The 21,956-nt window shown below is 45.2% G+C and overlaps 1 protein-coding gene across 1 annotated transcript; it reads left to right on the top strand.

Annotated features, from left to right (window-relative positions):
• Positions 1-7,321: 7,321 nt before the first annotated feature.
• Positions 7,322-12,424, top strand: si:ch211-214e3.5 (zinc finger protein 518A). Its single transcript, XM_041974314.1, has one exon. It carries the CDS (start codon positions 7,338-7,340, stop codon positions 11,355-11,357), a length of 4,020 nt encoding a protein of 1,339 aa, XP_041830248.1. The 5' UTR covers positions 7,322-7,337; the 3' UTR covers positions 11,358-12,424.
• The last annotated feature ends 9,532 nt before the right edge of the window (positions 12,425-21,956 follow it).

Genomic DNA, 21,956 nt, shown 5'->3' with positions numbered 1-21,956 from the left:
AGTAGTCCCTGGGTGATGTTCGGCACGGTGGAAAAAGTAGTTCCAGGGTGATGTTCGGCACGGTTGAAAAAGTAGTTCCAGGGTGATGATCAGCATGGTGTAAAAAGTAGTTCCAGGGTGATGTTCGGCACTGTGTAAAAAGTAGTTCCAGGGCGATGTTCGGGTGGTGTTCAGCACGGTGTAAAAAGTAGTTCCAGGGTGGTGTTCAGCACGGTGTAAAAAGTAGTTCCAGGGTGATGTTCGGGACGGTGTAAAAAGTAGTTCCAGGGTGGTGTTCAGCACGGTGTACAAAGTAGTTCCAGGGTGATGTTCGGCACGGTGGAAAAAGTAGTTCCAGGGTGATGTTCAGCACGGTGTAAAAAGTAGTTCCAGGGTGATGTTCAGCATGGTGTAAAAAGTAGTTCCAGGGTGATGTTCGGCACGGTGTACAAGGTAGTTCCAGGGTGACGTTCGGCACGGTGGAAAAAGTAGTTCCAGGGTGACGTTCGGCACGGTGGAAAAAGTAGTCCCCGGGTGACGTTCGGCACGGTGGAAAAAGTAGTTCCAGGGTGATGTTCGGCACAGTGTAAAAAGTAGTTCCAGGGTGACGTTCGGCACGGTGGAAAAAGTAGTTCCAGGGCGATGTTCGGGTGGTGTTCAGCATGGTGTAAAAAGTAGTTCCAGGGTGATGTTCAGCATGGTGTAAAAAGTAGTTCCAGGGTGATGTTCGGGTGGTGTTCAGCATGGTGTAAAAAGTAGTTCCAGGGTGATGTTCGGGTGGTGTTCAGCATGGTGTAAAAAGTAGTTCCAGGGCGATGTTCGGGTGGTGTTCAGCATGGTTTAAAAAGTAGTTCCAGGGTGATGTTCAGCACGGTGGAAAAAGTAGTTCCAGGGTGATGTTCGGCACGGTGTCAAAAGTAGTTCCAGGGTGATGTTCAGCACGGTGTAAAAAGTAGTTCCAGGGTGATGTTCAGCATGGTGCAAAAAGTAGTTCCAGGGTGATGTTCGGCATGGTGTAAAAAGTAGTTCCAGGGTGATGTTCGGCACGGTGTAAAAAGTAGTTCCAGGGCGATGTTCGGGTGGTGTTCAGCATGGTGTAAAAAGTAGTTCCAGGGTGATGTTCGGCACGGTGTAAAAAGTAGTTCCAGGGTGATGTTTGGCATGGTGGAAAAAGTAGTTCCAGGGTGATGTTCGGCACCGTGTCAAAAGTAGTTCCAGGGTGGTGTTCAGCATGGTGTAAAAAGTAGTTCCAGGCTGATGTTCAGCATGGTGTAAAAAGTAGTTCCAGGGTGATGTTCTGCACGGTGGAAAAAGTAGTTCCAGGGTAATGTTCGGCACGGTGGAAAAAGTAGTTCCAGGGTGATGTTCGGCACGGTGTAAAAAGTAGTTCCAGGGCGATGTTCGGGTGGTGTTCAGCACGGTGTAAAAAGTAGTTCCAGGATGATGTTCGGCACGGTGGAAAAAGTAGTTCCAGGGTGATGTTCGGCACAGTGTAAAAAGTAGTTCCAGGGTGGTGTTCAGCATGGTGTAAAAAGTAGTTCCAGGCTGATGTTCAGCATGGTGTAAAAAGTAGTTCCAGGGTGATGTTCAGCACGGTGGAAAAAGTAGTTCCAGGGTAATGTTCGGCACGGTGGAAAAAGTAGTTCCAGGGTGATGTTCGGCACGGTGTAAAAAGTAGTTCCAGGGCGATGTTCGGGTGGTGTTCAGCACGGTGTAAAAAGTAGTTCCAGGATGATGTTCGGCACGGTGGAAAAAGTAGTTCCAGGGTGATGTTCGGCACGGTGGAAAAAGTAGTTCCAGGGTGACGTTTGGCAAGGTGGAAAAAGTAGTTCCAGGGTGATGTTCGGCACGGTGGAAAAAGTAGTTCCAGGGTGATGTTCGGCACGGTGGAAAAAGTAGTCCCTGGGTGATGTTCGGCACGGTGGAAAAAGTAGTTCCAGGGTGATGTTCGGCACGGTGGAAAAAGTAGTTCCAGGGTGATGTTCGGCACGGTCGAAAAAGTAGTTCCAGGGTGATGATCAGCATGGTGTAAAAAGTAGTTCCAGGGTGATGTTCAGCACGGTGTAAAAAGTAGTTCCAGGGTGGTGTTCAGCACGGTGTAAAAAGTAGTTCCAGGGTGATGTTCGGGACGGTGTAAAAAGTAGTTCCAGGGTGGTGTTCAGCACGGTGTACAAAGTAGTTCCAGGGTGATGTTCGGCACGGTGGAAAAAGTAGTTCCAGGGTGATATTCGGCACGATAGAAAAAGTAGTCCCCGGGTGATGTTCGGCACGGTGGAAAAAGTAGTTCCAGGGTGATGTTCGGCACGGTGGAAAAAGTAGTTCCAGGGTGATGTTCGGCACGGTGTACAAGGTAGTTCCAGGGTGATGTTCGGCACGGTGGAAAAAGTAGTTCCAGGGTGACGTTTGGCATGGTGGAAAAAGTAGTTCTAGGGTGACGTTCGGCACGGTGGAAAAAGTAGTCCCCGGGTGACGTTCGGCACGGTGGAAAAAGTAGTTCCAGGGTGATGTTCGGCACGGTGTAAAAAGTAGTTCCAGGGTGACGTTCGGCACGGTGGAAAAAGTAGTTCCAGGGCGATGTTCGGGTGGTGTTCAGCATGGTGTAAAAAGTAGTTCCAGGGTGATGTTCAGCATGGTGTAAAAAGTAGTTCCAGGGTGATGTTCGGGTGGTGTTCAGCATGGTGTAAAAAGTAGTTCCAGGGTGATGTTCGGGTGGTGTTCAGCATGGTGTAAAAATTAGTTCCAGGGCGATGTTCGTGTGGTGTTCAGCATGGTTTAAAAAGTAGTTCCAGGGTGATGTTCAGCACGGTGGAAAAAGTAGTTCCAGGGTGATGTTCAGCACAGTGTACAAAGTAGTTCCAGGGTGATGTTCAGCACGGTGGAAAAAGTAGTTCCAGGGTGACGTTCGGCACGGTGTAAAAAGTAGTTCCAGGGTGACGTTCGGCACGGTGTGAAAAGTAGTTCCAGGGTGATGTTCGGCACGGTCTAAAAAGTAGTTCCAGGGTGATGTTCAGCATGGTGTACAAAGTAGTTCCAGGGTGATGTTCAGCATGGTGTAAAAAGGAGTTCCAGGGTGATGTTCGGCACGGTGGAAAAAGGAGTTCCAGGGTGATGTTCGGCACGATGGAAAAAGTAGTTCCAGGGTGACGCTCGGCACGGTGGAAAAAGTAGTTCCAGAGGGATGTTCGGGTGGTGTTCAGCACGGTGTAAAAAGTAGTTCCAGGGTGGTGTTCCACATGGTGTAAAAAGTAGTTCCAGGGTAATGTTCGGCACGGTGGATAAAGTAGTTCCAGGGTGATGTTCGGCACGGTGTAAAAAGTAGTTCCAGGGCGATGTTCGGGTGGTGTTCAGCACGGTGTAAAAAGTAGTTCCAGGGTGATGTTCAGCACGGTGTAAAAAGTAGTTCCAGGGTGATGTTCAGCATGGTGTAAAAAGTAGTTCCAGGGTGATGTTCGGCACGGTGTAAAAAGTAGTTCCAGGGTGATGTTCGGCACGGCCTAAAAAGTAGTTCCAGGGTGATGTTCAGCACAGTGTACAAAGTAGTTCCAGGGTGATGTTCGGGTGGTGTTCAGCATGGTGTAAAAAGTAGTTCCAGGGTGATGTTCAGCACGGTGTAAAAAGTAGTTCCAGGGTGATGTTCAGCACAGTGTACAAAGTAGTTCCAGGGTGATGTTCGGGTGGTGTTCAGCATGGTGTAAAAAGTAGTTCCAGGGTGATGTTCAGCATGGTGTAAAAAGTAGTTCCAGGGTGATGTTCAGCACGGTGTACAAAGTAGTTCCAGGGTGATGTTCGGGTGGTGTTCAGCATGGTGTAAAAAGTAGTTCCAGGGTGGTGTTCAGCACGGTGTAAAAAGTAGTTCCAGGGTGATGTTCGGGACGGTGTAAAAAGTAGTTCCAGGGTGGTGTTCAGCACGGTGTACAAAGTAGTTCCAGGGTGATGTTCGGCACGGTGGAAAAAGTAGTTCCAGGGTGATGTTCGGCACGATAGAAAAAGTAGTCCCCGGGTGATGTTCGGCACGGTGGAAAAAGTAGTTCCAGGGTGATGTTCGGCACGGTGTACAAGGTAGTTCCAGGGTGATGTTCGGCACGGTGGAAAAAGTAGTTCCAGGGTGACGTTTGGCATGGTGGAAAAAGTAGTTCTAGGGTGACGTTCGGCACGGTGGAAAAAGTAGTCCCCGGGTGACGTTCGGCACGGTGGAAAAAGTAGTTCCAGGGTGATGTTCGGCACGGTGTAAAAAGTAGTTCCAGGGTGACGTTCGGCACGGTGGAAAAAGTAGTTCCAGGGCGATGTTCGGGTGGTGTTCAGCATGGTGTAAAAAGTAGTTCCAGGGTGATGTTCAGCATGGTGTAAAAAGTAGTTCCAGGGTGATGTTCGGGTGGTGTTCAGCATGGTGTAAAAAGTAGTTCCAGGGTGATGTTCGGGTGGTGTTCAGCATGGTGTAAAAAGTAGTTCCAGGGCGATGTTCGGGTGGTGTTCAGCATGGTTTAAAAAGTAGTTCCAGGGTGATGTTCAGCACGGTGGAAAAAGTAGTTCCAGGGTGATGTTCGGCACGGTGTCAAAAGTAGTTCCAGGGTGATGTTCAGCACGGTGTAAAAAGTAGTTCCAGGGTGATGTTCAGCATGGTGCAAAAAGTAGTTCCAGGGTGATGTTCGGCATGGTGTAAAAAGTAGTTCCAGGGTGATGTTCGGCACGGTGTAAAAAGTAGTTCCAGGGCGATGTTCGGGTGGTGTTCAGCATGGTGTAAAAAGTAGTTCCAGGGTGATGTTCGGCACGGTGTAAAAAGTAGTTCCAGGGTGATGTTCGGCATGGTGGAAAAAGTAGTTCCAGGGTGATGTTCGGCACCGTGTCAAAAGTAGTTCCAGGGTGGTGTTCAGCATGGTGTAAAAAGTAGTTCCAGGCTGATGTTCAGCATGGTGTAAAAAGTAGTTCCAGGGTGATGTTCAGCACGGTGGAAAAAGTAGTTCCAGGGTAATGTTCGGCACGGTGGAAAAAGTAGTTCCAGGGTGATGTTCGGCACGGTGTAAAAAGTAGTTCCAGGGCGATGTTCGGGTGGTGTTCAGCACGGTGTAAAAAGTAGTTCCAGGATGATGTTCGGCACGGTGGAAAAAGTAGTTCCAGGGTGATGTTCGGCACAGTGTAAAAAGTAGTTCCAGGGTGGTGTTCAGCATGGTGTAAAAAGTAGTTCCAGGCTGATGTTCAGCATGGTGTAAAAAGTAGTTCCAGGGTGATGTTCAGCACGGTGGAAAAAGTAGTTCCAGGGTAATGTTCGGCACGGTGTAAAAAGTAGTTCCAGGGTGACGTTCGGCACGGTGGAAAAAGTAGTTCCAGGGCGATGTTCGGGTGGTGTTCAGCATGGTGTAAAAAGTAGTTCCAGGGCGATGTTCGGGTGGTGTTCAGCATGGTTTAAAAAGTAGTTCCAGGGTGATGTTCAGCACGGTGGAAAAAGTAGTTCCAGGGTGATGTTCAGCACAGTGTACAAAGTAGTTCCAGGGTGATGTTCAGCACGGTGGAAAAAGTAGTTCCAGGGTGACGTTCGGCACGGTGTAAAAAGTAGTTCCAGGGTGACGTTCGGCACGGTGTGAAAAGTAGTTCCAGGGTGATGTTCGGCACGGTCTAAAAAGTAGTTCCAGGGTGATGTTCAGCATGGTGTACAAAGTAGTTCCAGGGTGATGTTCAGCATGGTGTAAAAAGGAGTTCCAGGGTGATGTTCGGCACGGTGGAAAAAGGAGTTCCAGGGTGATGTTCGGCACGATGGAAAAAGTAGTTCCAGGGTGACGCTCGGCACGGTGGAAAAAGTAGTTCCAGGGTAATGTTCGGCACGGTGGAAAAAGTAGTTCCAGGGTGATGTTCGGCACGGTGTAAAAAGTAGTTCCAGGGCGATGTTCGGGTGGTGTTCAGCACGGTGTAAAAAGTAGTTCCAGGGTGATGTTCAGCACGGTGTAAAAAGTAGTTCCAGGGTGATGTTCAGCATGGTGTAAAAAGTAGTTCCAGGGTGATGTTCGGCACGGCCTAAAAAGTAGTTCCAGGGTGATGTTCAGCACAGTGTACAAAGTAGTTCCAGGGTGATGTTCGGGTGGTGTTCAGCATGGTGTAAAAAGTAGTTCCAGGGTGATGTTCAGCACGGTGTAAAAAGTAGTTCCAGGGTGATGTTCAGCACAGTGTACAAAGTAGTTCCAGGGTGATGTTCGGGTGGTGTTCAGCATGGTGTAAAAAGTAGTTCCAGGGTGATGTTCAGCATGGTGTAAAAAGTAGTTCCAGGGTGATGTTCAGCACGGTGTACAAAGTAGTTCCAGGGTGATGTTCGGGTGGTGTTCAGCATGGTGTAAAAAGTAGTTCCAGGGTGATGTTCAGCACGGTGTAAAAAGTAGTTCCAGGGTGATGTTCAGCACGGTGTAAAAAGTAGTTCCAGGGTGATGTTCAGCACAGTGTAAAAAGTAGTTCCAGGGTGATTTTCAGCACGGTGTAAAAAGTAGTTCCAGGGTGATGTTCAGCACAGTGTAAAAAGTAGTTCCAGGGTGATGTTCAGCACGGTGGAAAAAGTAGTTCCAGGGTGATGTTCAGCATGTTGTAGCATCTCTTCTTCTAACATGTCTGGAAACATCTGGGAAATGAGGAGACCAGTTGCTGGAGTTTTAGGAGAGGAATGTTGTCCCATTCTGGTCTGATGCAGGATTCTAGCTGCTCTACAGTCCTGGACCTTGGTTGCTGGATTCCTGCTTCCATGATTCTCCAGATGTTGTGTACTGGTGAAAGGTCTGGACTGCAGGCAGGCCAGTTCAGCAGCCGGACTCTTCCCTTGTGAAGCCATGCTGCTGTGATGGATGCAGGATGTGGTTCAGCATCGTCTTGCTGAAATCTGCAAGGCAGACAGTGATTTCTGAATGTCTTCCTGAGCCCATGACATCATTTCCAGTAGAGAATCGTGTCTGCTTTTAAATTGGTGCTGCTTGAGGATCCCAAGATCACAAGCATCCAGTTTGACCTTAAATATTTGAACCTCAAGTAGTGAACCATTATTTGAGTCAAGGGTCAAAGCTTCAACAAAACCTCAGTCAGTTATTATTAGTTGGAGATCTTTTTAATCTCAATCAGGTGTGTTGCAGCAGGGTAACATCTAAAACCTGCAGGACGCTGGCCCTTGAAAACTAGGATCAGAATATATATATATATATATATATACATATGTATATATATATATATATATATATGTGTATACATATATATATATATATGTATACATATATGTATGTGTGTGTGTGTATAATAAAAAAGCAGAACATACCGTCTGATAAGTTGCATACAGTCTCTGCATGTAGAACCAACCATTTCTTTCTCTTCTAGAAATCGGCAGAGTTTGTACAATGGAAGACTTCACCATACCTCACGATTCTGCCAAAAACTGCAACCTATCAGTAATCGAGGATGAAAAAGACAAGGTGAAAGACTTTGTTTACAAGCATTTCAGAGAAGTGACGGATGGACCTCTTTTCAATCATGCAGGAGAATCTCCCGTAAAGGAGAACAGGACTTCCACTAAGAGAGACAAACAGACTCTCAAGGCCCACTGTAAAGTTCAACAAAGGGCTGTTTTCTCTGGAAAAATTTTGAGTTTTGGATGTTCGATGTGTAAAGATAATTTCACTTTCAGTCCCAATGACCTTCTGAAACATTTCCGAGTAGCTCACCAAGGATGCCTTCCTACCTACCCATGTGATCTGTGTGATTTTGTCACTAATGAGTTCCCTGCTCTTCAGCGCCATCGAATCGAGCACAGGAACACTTTAGTTCCATGTGAACTGTGCAACAATAACATCCAGTACTCACTTCTGCTGCTCACCAGACACTACATGATGTGTCACAGTGTAAACGGACAGTTCAGGTGTGACTGGTGTGAGTTCACCACCGTCGATGCAGGAACGTTTGTCCAGCACATCCATCATCACAACGAGAGTCACTGGAAGTGTTCAAAATGCAGACATATTAGTTTGAATGAGGAGGATCACCAGAATCACATGAAAGCCCACTCAGGAATGTTCCCTTTCACTTGTCAGGTTTGTGGGTTTGGAGCAGCAAAGAGTGAGTTCCTTAAAAAACACTCGGCAACTGTTCATAAAGAGGAGGCTGGAAGAAGGAACCCGTGGAAGGCTGCTGAAGACACTTCTGCACCGGCTAATCCTTCAACCAACTTCAAAATGTTTAAAAGAAGTTGTGAATCACTGGAGGCTCAGAGGATGTCCAGACTGAACAACCTCACTGGGACTGTACCAAACCAGAATGGCAGACTCGTGAAACCAGACCTACTCCTGGAGGAAGCCAGCTACATCCTGGATGGGAGTGTTGGGAAGAAGGACAGCAGAGGTAGCAGCAAAAGTTCCCAGAACTCAGACCAGTCGACATCGTACATGCTGCAGGAATGTGACAACTCCTTAAGCTCCAGTCCTGGAAGTCACACCAACACCAATGGCCTCACAGTTCTCATGGTAAAAAACAAAATCTCTCTTCCCCCTCACTGCACAACCAAAGTCATGGGATTCAAGATGGTGGATGGTAAAAAACATTTGGTTCTCAAAGTAATTCCAGCAGTGAAGCAGGACTTGCCCACTCAGAACCATTCCACAGCTGACAGTGCTTGTCCGTTGGTGTTAAATCTGGCCCTGGATAAAAGTAAAGCCTCTGGTGAGAACGGACAATGCTCTGATAGCAGGAGCTCAGCGTCACACTGCTTAGCTGATTCCCCAACGACTGGCTCCTGCATTCAGATGGATCAGGATGATATTATGGCAGTAAAGGTGAAGATTGAGGAGGAGGAAACTTCTGTGTGCAACTTTTTTCCCTCTCCACACACAGGTGATGATGGGGAACAAAGCAGCATCTTACTGAATCCATCTCTGACCTCTGCAGATATGTCAGATCCAGTTAGAAACCAACTGGGTTGTGTGGGTGATCAGACTCACTCCGATGAAGTAGAGGGGGATAACTTTGATTCTAAAACCTGTAAAACTGATGCAGCCAGCTGTAGTACTTTTGAAATGAGTAGTACTACAACAGTATGTGATCAGGCCACTAGTTTATCCTCCACTTCAGGTGTTCAAGAAACAAATGAGTCCAAATCAGTCTTCACTAAAAGTGTCTGTGGGTCTTTCGAAGGGTCACCAACCGATGGGGAGAAAAGGAAAGGGAACGGTGTGTTTAGCTCCATGGATATCATCCCATCTCTTCTGGTTACTCCAGAGGAAACTGATGGTATTAGCATTGATATTAAAGCTAGAAATGTCCAGCAGAATGTAAATGATGTGAAACCTACACAGCCATGCCCGTCCTCAGCCGCCTGCAGCAGAGACGGTGCCATTAGCACAGGAAATATCCCAAACCAGGAAGTATTCGCCTTTCACAACTATTCCAAGGAAACATTTAGCACTTTAGCGAATACAATCCAGACCTCTGACTCTAACTCCGAACACTCTGAAGATGAGAAAACCCCCTGTGAATCCTCCGAGTTTAGCCTGACCTTAGCAGAGTCTCCAGAACATTTCACAGAGAGTCCAGACGTTGTGGTTGAGTACAAAGCCGGTGTGGACAACGCTCCCACTGAGCAAAATGTAGATTCAGAGCTCCAAGATTTCAATATCATCAAAATAGAGGAGGACAGCATTCCCATTTCCATGAAACAATCCAAAACAAAAAGTAGTTCAGCACAAAGTGAGAATGTTGTGGAGGAACATTCAGATGAAACTATTCAACAAAAACTAAACAAGGAAGGAACAGAGGCTTCGGTGGAAAGCAGCAGATCTTTAAAGCAGACTAAGACGGCTCTGAGAATCCTACAGTTACCTGAGGGTAAGCAGCCGGTTCTGCTGAGGGCGGCTGAGAACCGTTTTGCTCTGCCGCTGCAAGTTAAAGCCACTCCTGGTTTCAAACTCTTAACCAACTCTACAAACCCTCAAATCAAAGTATCGAACATGAAACCAGGATTGGATCAATCAGCATCTGGCCTGACTCGGACTCCTAACACTAAGTTGATGGGGGTACCAAAAGCAAAGCCACAGCTAGTGGAGAAGGGGAAAACTCTTTTCTCTGCTTTTAAACCAGGCATTCACACCTCCTCCAACCATTACCTAATCAATAGTTCAGGCCTTAAGGGTCCTGTGCTCCTTTCACCACATGCTACACCTACAGAAAAAACCGCAAAAACGCCACAAATGTGCTACCTGGTGCAAAGATCCGTCCCTCTTACTCAGACCCAGACTACGCCTGCCATCAAACTGGCGAGTACTCCATTCCCACTGAACTCTAGACCAGTTCTGGCCATGCCTGTGAGTTCTGCAGAGAAAGCCAGCACCCTGCAGACTGGTCGCCAGGCGTTTCTGCTCCGATACATCTCGCCACACAAATCAGGCCTGTTACTAAACAACCAAGAGACAAAAAGTGGACCTGTCAGTAACCAAACCAGCGAAAGCTCTGTAAATAAAGTCATATTAAAGATCGTCACCCCCACTGGCAGCATTCTGACTAGTGCAGCTCCCACGTCCAACAACCAGCCCCTGTTTTTGGCCACCAGACCTCAGACCAAGTGCTTCCTGGTGTCGTCAAACAAAAACAATGCTGCTGCTTCTAGTGGAATAAAGAAATTGCTCAGCATCCAGAACACTGTACAGAGAGATGTGAAAACCCCTAACGCTCCTCCGTCTCATGTGAGTGTAAAGCTGCAGCCCTGTGAAGCAGAGAAACTTAGCTTAGCTCCAAGGCCGGTGAGGCCTCCAAGCCAAAGGAAAAGGCGCAGGAAAGCATTGTTTGACGAGCTTCCAGTCACAGTACAAAAAGTTAGAAGACTCTCAAATAAAGTCCAGACTGAGAGAGAGACTTCTGCGATGTGGAGGCCGGTCACCAAAGAGGTGGAGAGAACACTGAGACTTTCCCCGTTCAGCCCGGAGCAGCGGGTCAAATGTCCTCGTAGATACCAGCCAGTAGTCGTCCTCAATCACCCCGATGCTGACATTCCTGAGGTGGCCAACATCATGAAGGTGGTCAACAGGTACGAAGGGGCGGTCACAAAGGTCGCTCTGTGCCAAAAAACTGTCCAAGCCTTGTCGGACCTTGGTACTGTAGGGAATAATTCACCAACCAAAAACGCGTGGTGTGCTAGCAACAGTCCAAGACCAGTTCAGAGCTCTGTTCAGGAACGCTTCCTTCTCAAACTCAAGCTGAGGAAAAAAAGCAAGAAGAAATATGAGGTGGTGAAGATGTTGTCGGGTGGCAGTCCGGGATCAGCCGTGTTTGACTGCTGGTTCTGTGGTCGGCTTTTCAACAACCAGGAGGACTGGGTCGGTCACGGCCAGAGGCATCTGATGGAGGCCACCAGAGACTGGAACAAACTGTTCTGAGAGTTTTCCCTTTAAACGGGCTGGTCCTTACTCCCGCCAAGGTGGAACGCTCCTCGATGTTTGGTTTCTGTTCCTGTACATATGAAGTAAAACCTACTTTTATCTTGAAATAGGTGCATATTGTGGAAAATTTTGTACTGCAAACATGATGTGTGTCATGCATGCTCATGTCAGATTTTACTGTGAACATGGTACACTGTAAAAGCCCGTTCATGCTGGACGCAGGAGACGGAGACGAAAATGTCCTTCTGTCTATCCGTCTTCTGCGTCCAGCATAAATGGGCCTTAAGTTGGGGTTGGGGATCGGAGCAAAGCTTAGATTATGTTACTCAGGTAATTTCATAATAATCTTGTCTTTTTTAATCAAAAATTGAAAAGGAAAAAAAATCAAAGGTCTAGTTTAGGAGCTGGTGTATATTTTATTATCCTACACATGTATAGTTAGCTATAAAAGTTTCAACAAACTCATTTCTTTGTGAAAAATAATGTTCTGGTCTAATTTCCTTTCTTTTTTTATAATGGAATCAAAGCAGGTGTGTTTTTCTGTTGCTGGTTCATTTTTCTTTTTATGTCTGGGTTTTATCGCCCTGCGACTTCCCTCGGTTCAGTCTGTTCCAGCAGGAAGCCACATGAAAGCTTCTCTGGTAGACTAAAGATGGATCCACTCACCCTATGCACTTTCAGTTTGACATGATTCCTGTTTTGGAGCTTGGTTTGTTTGTGGCTCATGTTAGTAATTGATGAGCTGTAATGACCTCTGGCATGTCAGCAGACGGCTGTGTGTGATGCTCCATGGCGTAGCATCCACACCCACCGGTTCAGCATTATTTCCTTTTATAGGCCTTTGACAAAGACTGAGAGCTGACATTGAAATTACTTTTTCAGCGTGGAGAGCCCTTCCAGCATCTGGAGGGTTGAAATGAGGTTTTGTGTCCACTTGGTTGTGTTAGTTTTGGCCTGAGACACCCATGTGTTGGCATGACCTCTGGTTTCTAGACATCACATGATTCTTCTCTCAAGTTAAATATGTTTGTAGTTTTCTCAATAAAACAAGCTGTTGGTGCAGACTTTTTGTTTTATGGTTGGATATTAACTCAGTCACTTTTAATCATTTGAACACTTATTAAGACAAAAATATTGACATTTATTTAGTCATAAACCCTGAAGGAGAGCACGAAGTGATTCTAATTCCATGTGGAGTGTGTTCATGCATCTCTTTAGCCCTAACACTGATTCCTGTCCAAACACTACAGAATGACTCCATTTGGATCACAAGCCATGGCACCCTATGAGCTAGAATAGGGACAAAAGTTTTCTAACTGGCATCTCCAAGAACTCCAAAGTGTAACAACAAGCACAGATAGAAATCTACAAATACAGATTCAGTCTGCAAGACGTTACAAGGAAAGTTTACTGGTCAGTCAGTAAATTTTACAAGGTCAGAGAAATCTGATTGGTTCATGAGTAGACCTGGTTCTAGAGTAGGCCTGGTTCATGAGTAGACCTGGTTTTTGAGTAGGCCTGGTTCGTGAGTAGGCCTGGTTCATGAGTAGACCTGGTTCTAGAGTAGGCCTGGTTCATGAGCAGGCCTGGTTCTACAGTAGGCCTGGTTCATGAGTAGGCCTGGTTCTTGAGTAGGCCTGGTTCATGAGTAGGCCTGGTTCATGAGCAGGCCTGGTTCTTGAGTAGGCCTGGTTCATGAGCAGGCCTGGTTCATGAGTAGGCCTGATTCATGAGCAGGCCTGGTTCATGGGCAGGCCTGGTTCATGAGCTGGCCTGGTTCATGAGTAGGCCTGGTTCATGAGCAGGCCTGGTTCATGAGCAGGCCTGGTTCTTGAGTAGCCCTGGTTCATGGGCAGGCCTGGTTCTTGAGTAGGCCTGGTTCATGGGCAGGCCTGGTTCATGAGTAGGCCTGGTTCATGAGTAGGCCTGGTTCATGAGCAGGCCTGGTTCATGAGTAGGCCTGGTTCATGAGTAGGCCTGGTTCATGAGCAGGCCTGGTTCATGAGTAGGCCTGGTTCGTGAGTAGGCCTGGTTCATGAGTAGGCCTGGTTCATGAGTAGGCCTGGTTCATGAGCAGGCCTGGTTCATGAGTAGGCCTGGTTCGTGAGTAGGCCTGGTTCATGAGTAGACCTGGTTCTAGAGTAGGCCTGGTTCATGAGCAGGCCTGGTTCTACAGTAGGCCTGGTTCATGAGTAGACCTGGTTCTAGAGTAGGCCTGGTTCATGAGCAGGCCTGGTTCATGGGCAGGCCTGGTTCTTGAGTAGGCCTGGTTCATGAGCAGGCCTGGTTCATGAGTAGGCCTGGTTCATGAGCAGGCCTGGTTCATGAGCAGGCCTGGTTCTTGAGTAGGCCTGGTTCATGAGTAGGCCTGGTTCATGAGCAGGCCTGGTTCATGGGCAGGCCTGTGACTTGCAGAGTTAATCTGTATTTGTTGCCACAGTTTCAGTATGGACGTACAGGTCGGGAAACTTCTTTCCCTGGTCGATCTCCATGAAATGTTCTTAGCCTCCCTGCTGCTGCTCAGAGTGTCTCCTATGATGAGGGTAAATAAGCAGGGAGTGTTAGACTGGTCCTGAAATAGACCTGGAGGTTTCTGAATCCTCTAACTGTCCTTTATGTGGTAGTTTTTCTATGCTCGGTGGATATTTGGTGAGCTGATGACAGTCGACAGCTTGTTGCTGTGCAGATATTTAGTTACTTTTTCTAGTTTTTATTAAAAATAACAACATTAACTTCATGTCATAATTGTAATGATCGTATCACATCAAGACGGATCCGTTAAAGAATGTTTTATTACAGTTAAAATGTGCTGAGCAGTGCAGTCAGACTGTCTCATACTGGGGTTGGTTTGGTACACCAGGGTTTTATTATTCCCTCTCAGTAAATGAAGTAATGATTGCAGCTTATTTAATGAAATTTCTTCCGTTGTTGGCCAGAAATGGGACATGAGCAGATTAAAATGTGGAGGTTGACGATGCTTTTATGAGCCGAGAGGAAAGAGACTCATGGACACACAGATGTGTTTATCAACTAGCTTCAAGTGTCTCTGAGTATTTTTCCAATTTTATGCAAAGGTTGATGATCCTCTCGTCAAACTGAGGGAGATCTTTAGAAATAATGAACTGTGTTGGCAGACGAGCCTAAAAGACGCAACCAGGTACAAACTCCCACCTTAAAACCTGCGCTCGGCCAAAGTGAAGTCCTGCCTCTGTGAAATCTCTGTGAACTTGTGCAAGACCAGGTCAGCTCCAGTCAGCATAGTTTAAGTCTTCTGGGTAACTTTGGGTCAGCAGTCTGAAAGCTAGAGGCTGCCTCCTGGATCCTGGCAAAGACCCTCCTCTTCCTCAGTACTGTGATAAAAAGGCTGAGCTCATCAGACGAAGGTTTCCGTCTTTCCTTGGTTGAGCACCTCAGACATCTCTTCTGTCTTTGTGGGTCTCCATTAAATGTACAGACATCTGAAAACTGCCTGTTTAATTATGGGGTGATCAGTACATGTATTCCGTTTTTATTTGATCCAGTATTGGAAAAACAGTTGATCAGAAAAATATTAAATATGTTTATGAAAATATTTTAGTATCTTATGACTAACATTTTATTATTCAATAGAATATTGGAAAAATATTTAATACTTATTTGATGATATTGGAAAAATAAATAAATTTATAATTAAAAAATTAGCATAATAGATTATTATAAAAAAGTATTTTGCTATTTGATAAATGATCTGGTTATGTATTAATCCAGTTTCTTTAAAGCCATTCCTGTTTGATTTTGAGCTTCATCTTTACATCTGCTCCTTGGAGTTTCTTCTCCTTTTATTTGAATTAAAATCTGCAGTATTTAACCAACTGGAAATAAAGATGAATTTCCCAAAATCATAACAAATTCATAACAGCAGATATTCTGATTCTTCTATGAAATTTTAACTTCATTGTCCTAAAAACTGTATTTACTACAACCAAAGAAATCCATGTGAGGATGTACTAGAAGCGTCCTGATCTCTCTGACCTGCAGGTTTCAGCCTCACTTCAGGTCGGATCAGAAGAAAGCGTCATGCTGCAGAGCCATCCAACCCCGTCAACTTCAACCAGACGAGAAGGTGGTGCTAAAACGTCTGGATCTGTTCTACAGAGAAAAAAATCATTCAAAAATAGTGGGATGCTCTTGTTTCTAAATATCTAACGGCTCAAAAACATCTGTGATTGAATTATTTACAGGCACGTAAAATTCAAATACTGGTGGAAATGTTCTTTCATGTCAGCATTGGTTGAGGGTGAAAAACCCAGCAGAATATTTTCCTCTGACCCGGTTCTGACCTGGATCATTTCAGATTTCATACTGAGAAGTGAGTGTAAACACACAGGTCAGAGGGTTGTTGGGAGGATGTTTACCTGACAGGCTGCTGAGTGAACATGATGCTTCCTGAAAGTTCCACATGAGGGCAGCAACAGCTAAATAAATACCAACCGCTGTTAACAGCATTTACTGCAGCTTCGTTTTATTCCCCAATTTGTTGAGTGAACATTTATTTATAAAGTACCAAAAAGCAGCTCAAAGTCAACGTAAACATCAACATAAAATAATCTACATAACAAAAACAATAATTATTATTATACTAATAATTATTATAATAAAAAAGACAATAGCTGCGTTTCTATTAGTTTTTTTCCCCCAAAATAAAAGTTATATTTCTGATGAATTCTCGTTCATAGCTAATGCTATGCTAGGTCGGGATAACAGAGATGTTATTGCTAACATAGACGGGTGTTATGACAGGCTGTTTTTTTAGGAATAACAACCACACGATATATGTAAACTGCCAACATCTGCCGCTTCTGTATTTCACGCTCTTGATGTGCTACTGCGGCTACAAATCAACGCTACAACGTTTTACATGCACATGCTGTTCCGGTGCTTCACACTTCAAAATAAGAGTTCCGCTTACAGCAGTTAGCCAGAACCAGAGCCGTTGATTTTCTCGTCGCGACACTGAGTGTGTCTCAAACCGCGCACTTACATGAGTGCACTGGAAGGTAGTGTGTAGTATGCACTAAGTTCTACCTTCTGTAGTGACACTATCGTGGGTAAGTCCTGATCCAAATTGAGCTCTAATGTTTTGCACTTACCGGTAGTGACGTACCAGCTTAGCAGCGCTGCTCTGTTAATATACTTTTTTTTCTTCCAAAATCACGTTAACATACGTGTTTGCATGTCATCACACTTTTATGCTATTAAATGCCTTTTAAAAGGCCTCGTTAGTGAAACAAAGAACCGTGGCCTCCACTGTATTAATCTATCTCAGTAGATAACAATAGAAACCATCAGCACACGTTCATGTGTCTTTGCATGTCTCCCCCATACCTGTTAGTATAAAGTGCAATTTAAAACACTAATAAAACAGCTTTTAAACTGAATGGAAGTACGTTACATTATCCATTTGTTTCATTGGTGTTTACACTGTCTGGCAACAGGAAACCGATTATACTAGAAACCATCATTTAAAATATGAAATGCAGTAATGAAGACGCTAAAACAGGGATGCAGAAAACATTTTATTTAAACTTTTTATTAAAACATTTCTCTCTTGCCGCCTCCTCTTCTCCACAGCAGCGTCCTAGCCCGCAGGTGGTAAATGCCTCAGTGCCACTGCTGGCTCGGTGGTTTGATGCCACAGTGACCTACAGTGAACACACAATGGCAGTTTATATAAAAGCAAACATTATTATATATATATGTACTTTATGGGTACTTTGCAGACGCTTATCTAAAGTGATGTACAATCAGCTACGGCTTAGTCAGCGTTACCATGGAAACGGGCCGGTTCTCTAACCAGCGGCGTTTCCTAATCAGTTTTCAGATCAAGGACCATTTCGTTTACGTCAGAGACCCCGCAGTGCTTCATCTGGAGGTTCAACCATCATGAATAAACATACGGAACCTATAGCATTAATCATTTTTATCACTTATAGTCCATCTACATCCACGAAATCGGCTATAAAACTGCTAACATTTACCTTGCTAACTCTACTGCAGCCTCCAACAAATGATCAGATCCATAACTGTCATCAGGGATAGAAGAGATAAGAAGCATGCTGCAGTTTATATTAGAATTTTGATCAAATAACTTCATACTTACAACAGTAGAAAACAGCCTCCGCCTGCATCGGTACCGCTGAGTCGGTGGCTGCCAGCTCGAAAAACTGGTTGAAAGTCCCTCCCCTTCCGCTACGTCAGCAAGATGGCGTCCGTTTAGTGCGTGTAGTGTCCATCGTTTCGCACTACATTTTTAGCCGAGTTTAGGGCAGCATCCGGGTACTTTCAGTGCACTGAGTTTTTACTGAAATTTCTGTGTCAGCGCACTAAGCACTTAAATGTAGTGTTCGAAGTATAGGCGAATCTTTGTTTACATCTTTTTGCGCATGCGCGTGTGGTTGGGTGGCAAGAAGACCTGTTGAGATGGCGGAACCTGCTAGCATAAACAAGAAAGTAAGCGGGCGAAATCCAAATTATATAAGTACGCTAAGCTCCGAAGACCAGAGGAGGTTTAGAGAGAAACTAAAAATTTGTGTTGCAGACAAAATCGAACAAATACAAAGCCCATATGAAGTCCGGGATGACGAAAAATACTGGTCTGACTCACCTGCATCTTGGCCACAGATGTGCTGGGGAGATATTTATTCTTATTTAGTTGAAAGCCCTGGACCCTTCACCCACGAGAGGTTAAAAGCTTTTAAAAGCCTCGAAGCTTATAACTATTTTGTTTCAAGAAAGGTTGGGCCAATCTTTTCGGTGAAACAAAAATCAGTGGTCGTGCTCAAAGCGGAGGTCAGACCCGGCCAAGCAGTGTCACAGCGTGATTCGCATCTTCCGTGGGTGATCGCCCAAGAAAACGGTGAAATAATCACATGTCACTGCGACTGCAAAGCCGGGTAAGGCTTTATTTATCAGTGCCTTTGAATTTTTCATTTTAAATCTAATGACTGTTTTTCAATTTTATTGGTCCTGTTAACTATAATTTAAATGGCGTTTGGTCTATCGTGAAAAACGATAATAACATCTTACAAAATTTTTCTTTCAAATCCAGTCTAGGAGAAACATGCAGTCATGTAGCAGCTTTAATGTTTAAAATAGAAACAGCGGTCAGGATAGCACTCACAACAGCTGCGTGTACCAGTGAGGCTTGCAGGTATCAAAGCACGTATCATAGCACGTAACCATTTCCTTCTTTTTTCGGGGTCTTTTTCGGTGGGAATGCGGAAAAACTTTTTGTTGGGCCCCCAACGAGCCGTACAGCCAATCACACAACACGAGTGAACCATGTAGTAGATCGCCCTCAAACTCCAAACGCAAAGAAATCCAGCTAACAGATGCAGCTTCTTGCCACCCAATACCGTGATGCAATGCGGCAAAAGGTAAACACTGACGTCACAAAAGATTCGCCTATAGAAGTACGCGGTTTGGTTCACACCCACTGAGTGTGTCTCAAACCGCGCACTTACATGAGTGCACTGGAAGGTAGTGCGTAGTGCGCACTAAGCACTACCTTCTGTAGTGCATACTATCGTGGGTAAGTCCTGATCCAAATTGAGCACTAACGTTTTGCACTTACCGGTAGTGACGTACCAGCTTAGCGGCGCCGCTCGGTTAATATACCTTTTTTTTTCTTCCAAAATCCAAAATCACGTCAACATACGTGTTTGCATGTCATACTTTTATGCTAAAACAGTTTTTAAATAAGCAAAGATATCTTAACTGAATTAAAGTACGTTACATTATACATGTGTTTTCATTGGTGTTTACACTGATACGTTCACGTCTGGCAACAGGAAACCGATTATACTAGAAATCATCATTTAAAATATGAAATGCAGTAATGAAGACGCTAAAACAGGGATGCAGAAAACATTTTATTTAAACTTTTTATTAAAACATTTCTCTCTTGCCGCCTCCTCTTCTCCACAGCAGCGTCCTAGCCCGCAGGTGGTAAAAGCCTCAGTGCCACTGCTGGCTCGGTAGTTCGATGCCACAGTGACCTACGGTGAACACAGAATGGAAGTTTATATAAAAGCAAACATTATTATGTACTTTATGGGTACTTTGTACATCACTTTAGATAAGCGTCTGCAATCAGCTACGGCTTCGTCAGCGGTACCATGGAAACGGGCCGGTTCTCTAAACCAGCGGTGTTTCCTAATCAGTTTTCAGATCAAGGACCATTTCGTTTACGCCAGAGACCCCGCAGTGCTTAATTTGGAGGTTCAGCAATCATGAATAAACATACGGAACCTATAGCATTAATCATTTTTAACACTTATAGCCCATCTAGATCCGCGAAATCGGTTATAAAACTGCTAACATTTACGTTGCTAACTCTACTGCAGCCTCCAACAAATGATCAGATCCATAACTGTCATCAGGGATAGAAGAGATACGAAGCATGCTGCAATTTATATTAGAATTATGATCAAATATCTTCATACTTACAACAGTTGAAAATACCCTCCGCCTGCATCGGTACCGCTGAGTCGGTGGCTGCCAGCTCTGAAAAACTGGTTGAAAGTCCCTCCCCTTCCGCTACGTCAGCAAGATGGCGTCTGTTTAGTGCGTGTAGTGTCCATCGTTTCGCACTAGATTTTTGGCCGAGTTTAGGGCAGCATCCGGGTACTTTCAGTGCACTGAGTTTTTACTGAAATTTCTGTGTCAGCGCACTAAGCACTTAAATGTAGTGTTCGAAGTATAGAAGTGCGCGGTTTGGGACACACCCACTGACTTCCGTGTAGAAAAAAGGCGGCGCACTTCCGGGTTGATGTTCAATAGTTCAAACACCAGATCAGACTGCGTTCATCGCCAGTCCGTTTAATTTGTTTTCAGAGGGAAGTCGATGCAATATCAGTCTTATAAGTCATAAAAATACATGTATATTCTGTCAGACGTCCTGCATTAAAATAATTATGTCTGTTCAACGTCATAAAATTTGGTTTAAATGTATTTTGTCTTTGTATGTTATAGATATTATCCTTTTACCCCATGGCCTCCCAGCCTTTTTGTTTAGTTCTAATAAGTGTGGTCACGGTCTTCTATTAATTATTTCAGTGTTATGATCAAGTGCATCGTTATTCATTCATAAAATTTGATGTTCAGTGTGACTTCTGTTAGTGAAAACGTTCTATCACTGTGTTCTCATATTGCTGGTTGTGTTTAGACTGGTGCCCAAAGATGACATTTCAGGGTCCTGTGTTGTATTTTAAGGTGAACAGTTTTTTCTTATACTGGGGATTTTAATGTGTAGAAGAAGGGAAAGCTCGGCAGTTTGTAATGCTTTTGATGAATTCTCTATTACATATTATAGAAAATCACAGAGCACCTGTTGGGTAATTATCCAGAGCCTACTGACTTTTATCCATTAAATGTTATTTAAACTGTTTAAATATTTATTAAAACTGCCCTGTCCCATTTGCTTTCCATGTTCCATGCACCAATAACTGATTAAAATAATCACCTAAGTTTATTCCTAATTAACTTATATTTCACCGATTCCCTGTGCATCTCTATTCACTATCACTTTTATCTTCCCTCTTTACTCTTGCATTACTTTTTCACACATACTTGTTGACTTATTTGGTAAAACTCATTGATATTACCTCATGTTCTACCCTTACAGCTGTCATTAATGTCCATCCAGCCATCCATTTTCTGCCGCTTATCCGGAGTCGGGTCACAGGGGCAGCTGCCTAAGTAGGGAAACCCAGACTTCCCTCTCCCCGGCCACATTCACCAGCTCATCCGGAGGGATCCCGAGGCGTTCCCAGGCCAGCCGAGAGATGTAGTCCGTCCAGCGTGTCCTGGGTCTTCCCCGGGGCCTCTTTCCGGTGGGACGTGTCCGGAACACCTCACCAGGGAGGCGTCCAGAAGGGCATCCTAACCAGATGCCCGAGCCACCTCATCTAGCTCCTCTCGATGTGGAGGAGCAGCGACTCTACTCTGAGCCCCTCCCAGATCACCAAGCTTCTCACCCTATCTCTAAGGCAGAGCCCGGCCACCCTGCGGAGGATACTCATTTTAGCCGCTTGTATTCTTTCGGTCACTACCCACAGCTCGTGACCATAGGTGAGGGTAGGAACGTAGATCGACTGGTAAATCGAGAGCTTTGCCTTTTGGCTCAGCTCCCTCTTCACCACGACAGACCGATGCAGAGTCTGCATCACTGCCGACGCCGCACCGATCCGCCTGTCGATCTCCCGCTCCATCCTTCCCTCACTCGTGAACAAGACCCCAAGATACGTGAACTCCTCCACTTGGGGCAGGACCTCATTGCAGACCCAGAGAGAGCACTCCACCCTTTTCTGGCTAAAGACCATGGTCTCGGACTTGGAGGGGCTGATTCTCATCCCAGCCGCTTCACACTCGGCTGCGAATCGCTCCTGTGAGAGCAAAGAGCAGAGACCCAGTCCTGAGGCCGCCGAACCGGATCCCCTCAACACCTCGGCTGCACCTAGAAGTTCTGTCCATAAAAGTTATGAACAGAATCGGTGACAGAGGGCAGCCTTGGTGGAGTCCAACCCGCACTGGAAACGATTCTGATTTACTGCCTGG

Source organism: Melanotaenia boesemani, chromosome 21 (assembly GCF_017639745.1).
Source record: "Melanotaenia boesemani isolate fMelBoe1 chromosome 21, fMelBoe1.pri, whole genome shotgun sequence".
NCBI classification, from domain to species: domain Eukaryota; kingdom Metazoa; phylum Chordata; class Actinopteri; order Atheriniformes; family Melanotaeniidae; genus Melanotaenia; species Melanotaenia boesemani.
The sequence above is the reverse complement of the archived record's forward strand: the minus strand, read 5'-3'. Positions and strand labels throughout refer to the sequence as shown.

Bases quoted from the DNA above. Each gene is read 5' to 3' on its own strand.
- si:ch211-214e3.5 (XM_041974314.1), top strand. From the start codon at position 7,338: ATGGAAGACTTCACCATACCTCACGATTCTGCCAAAAACTGCAACCTA.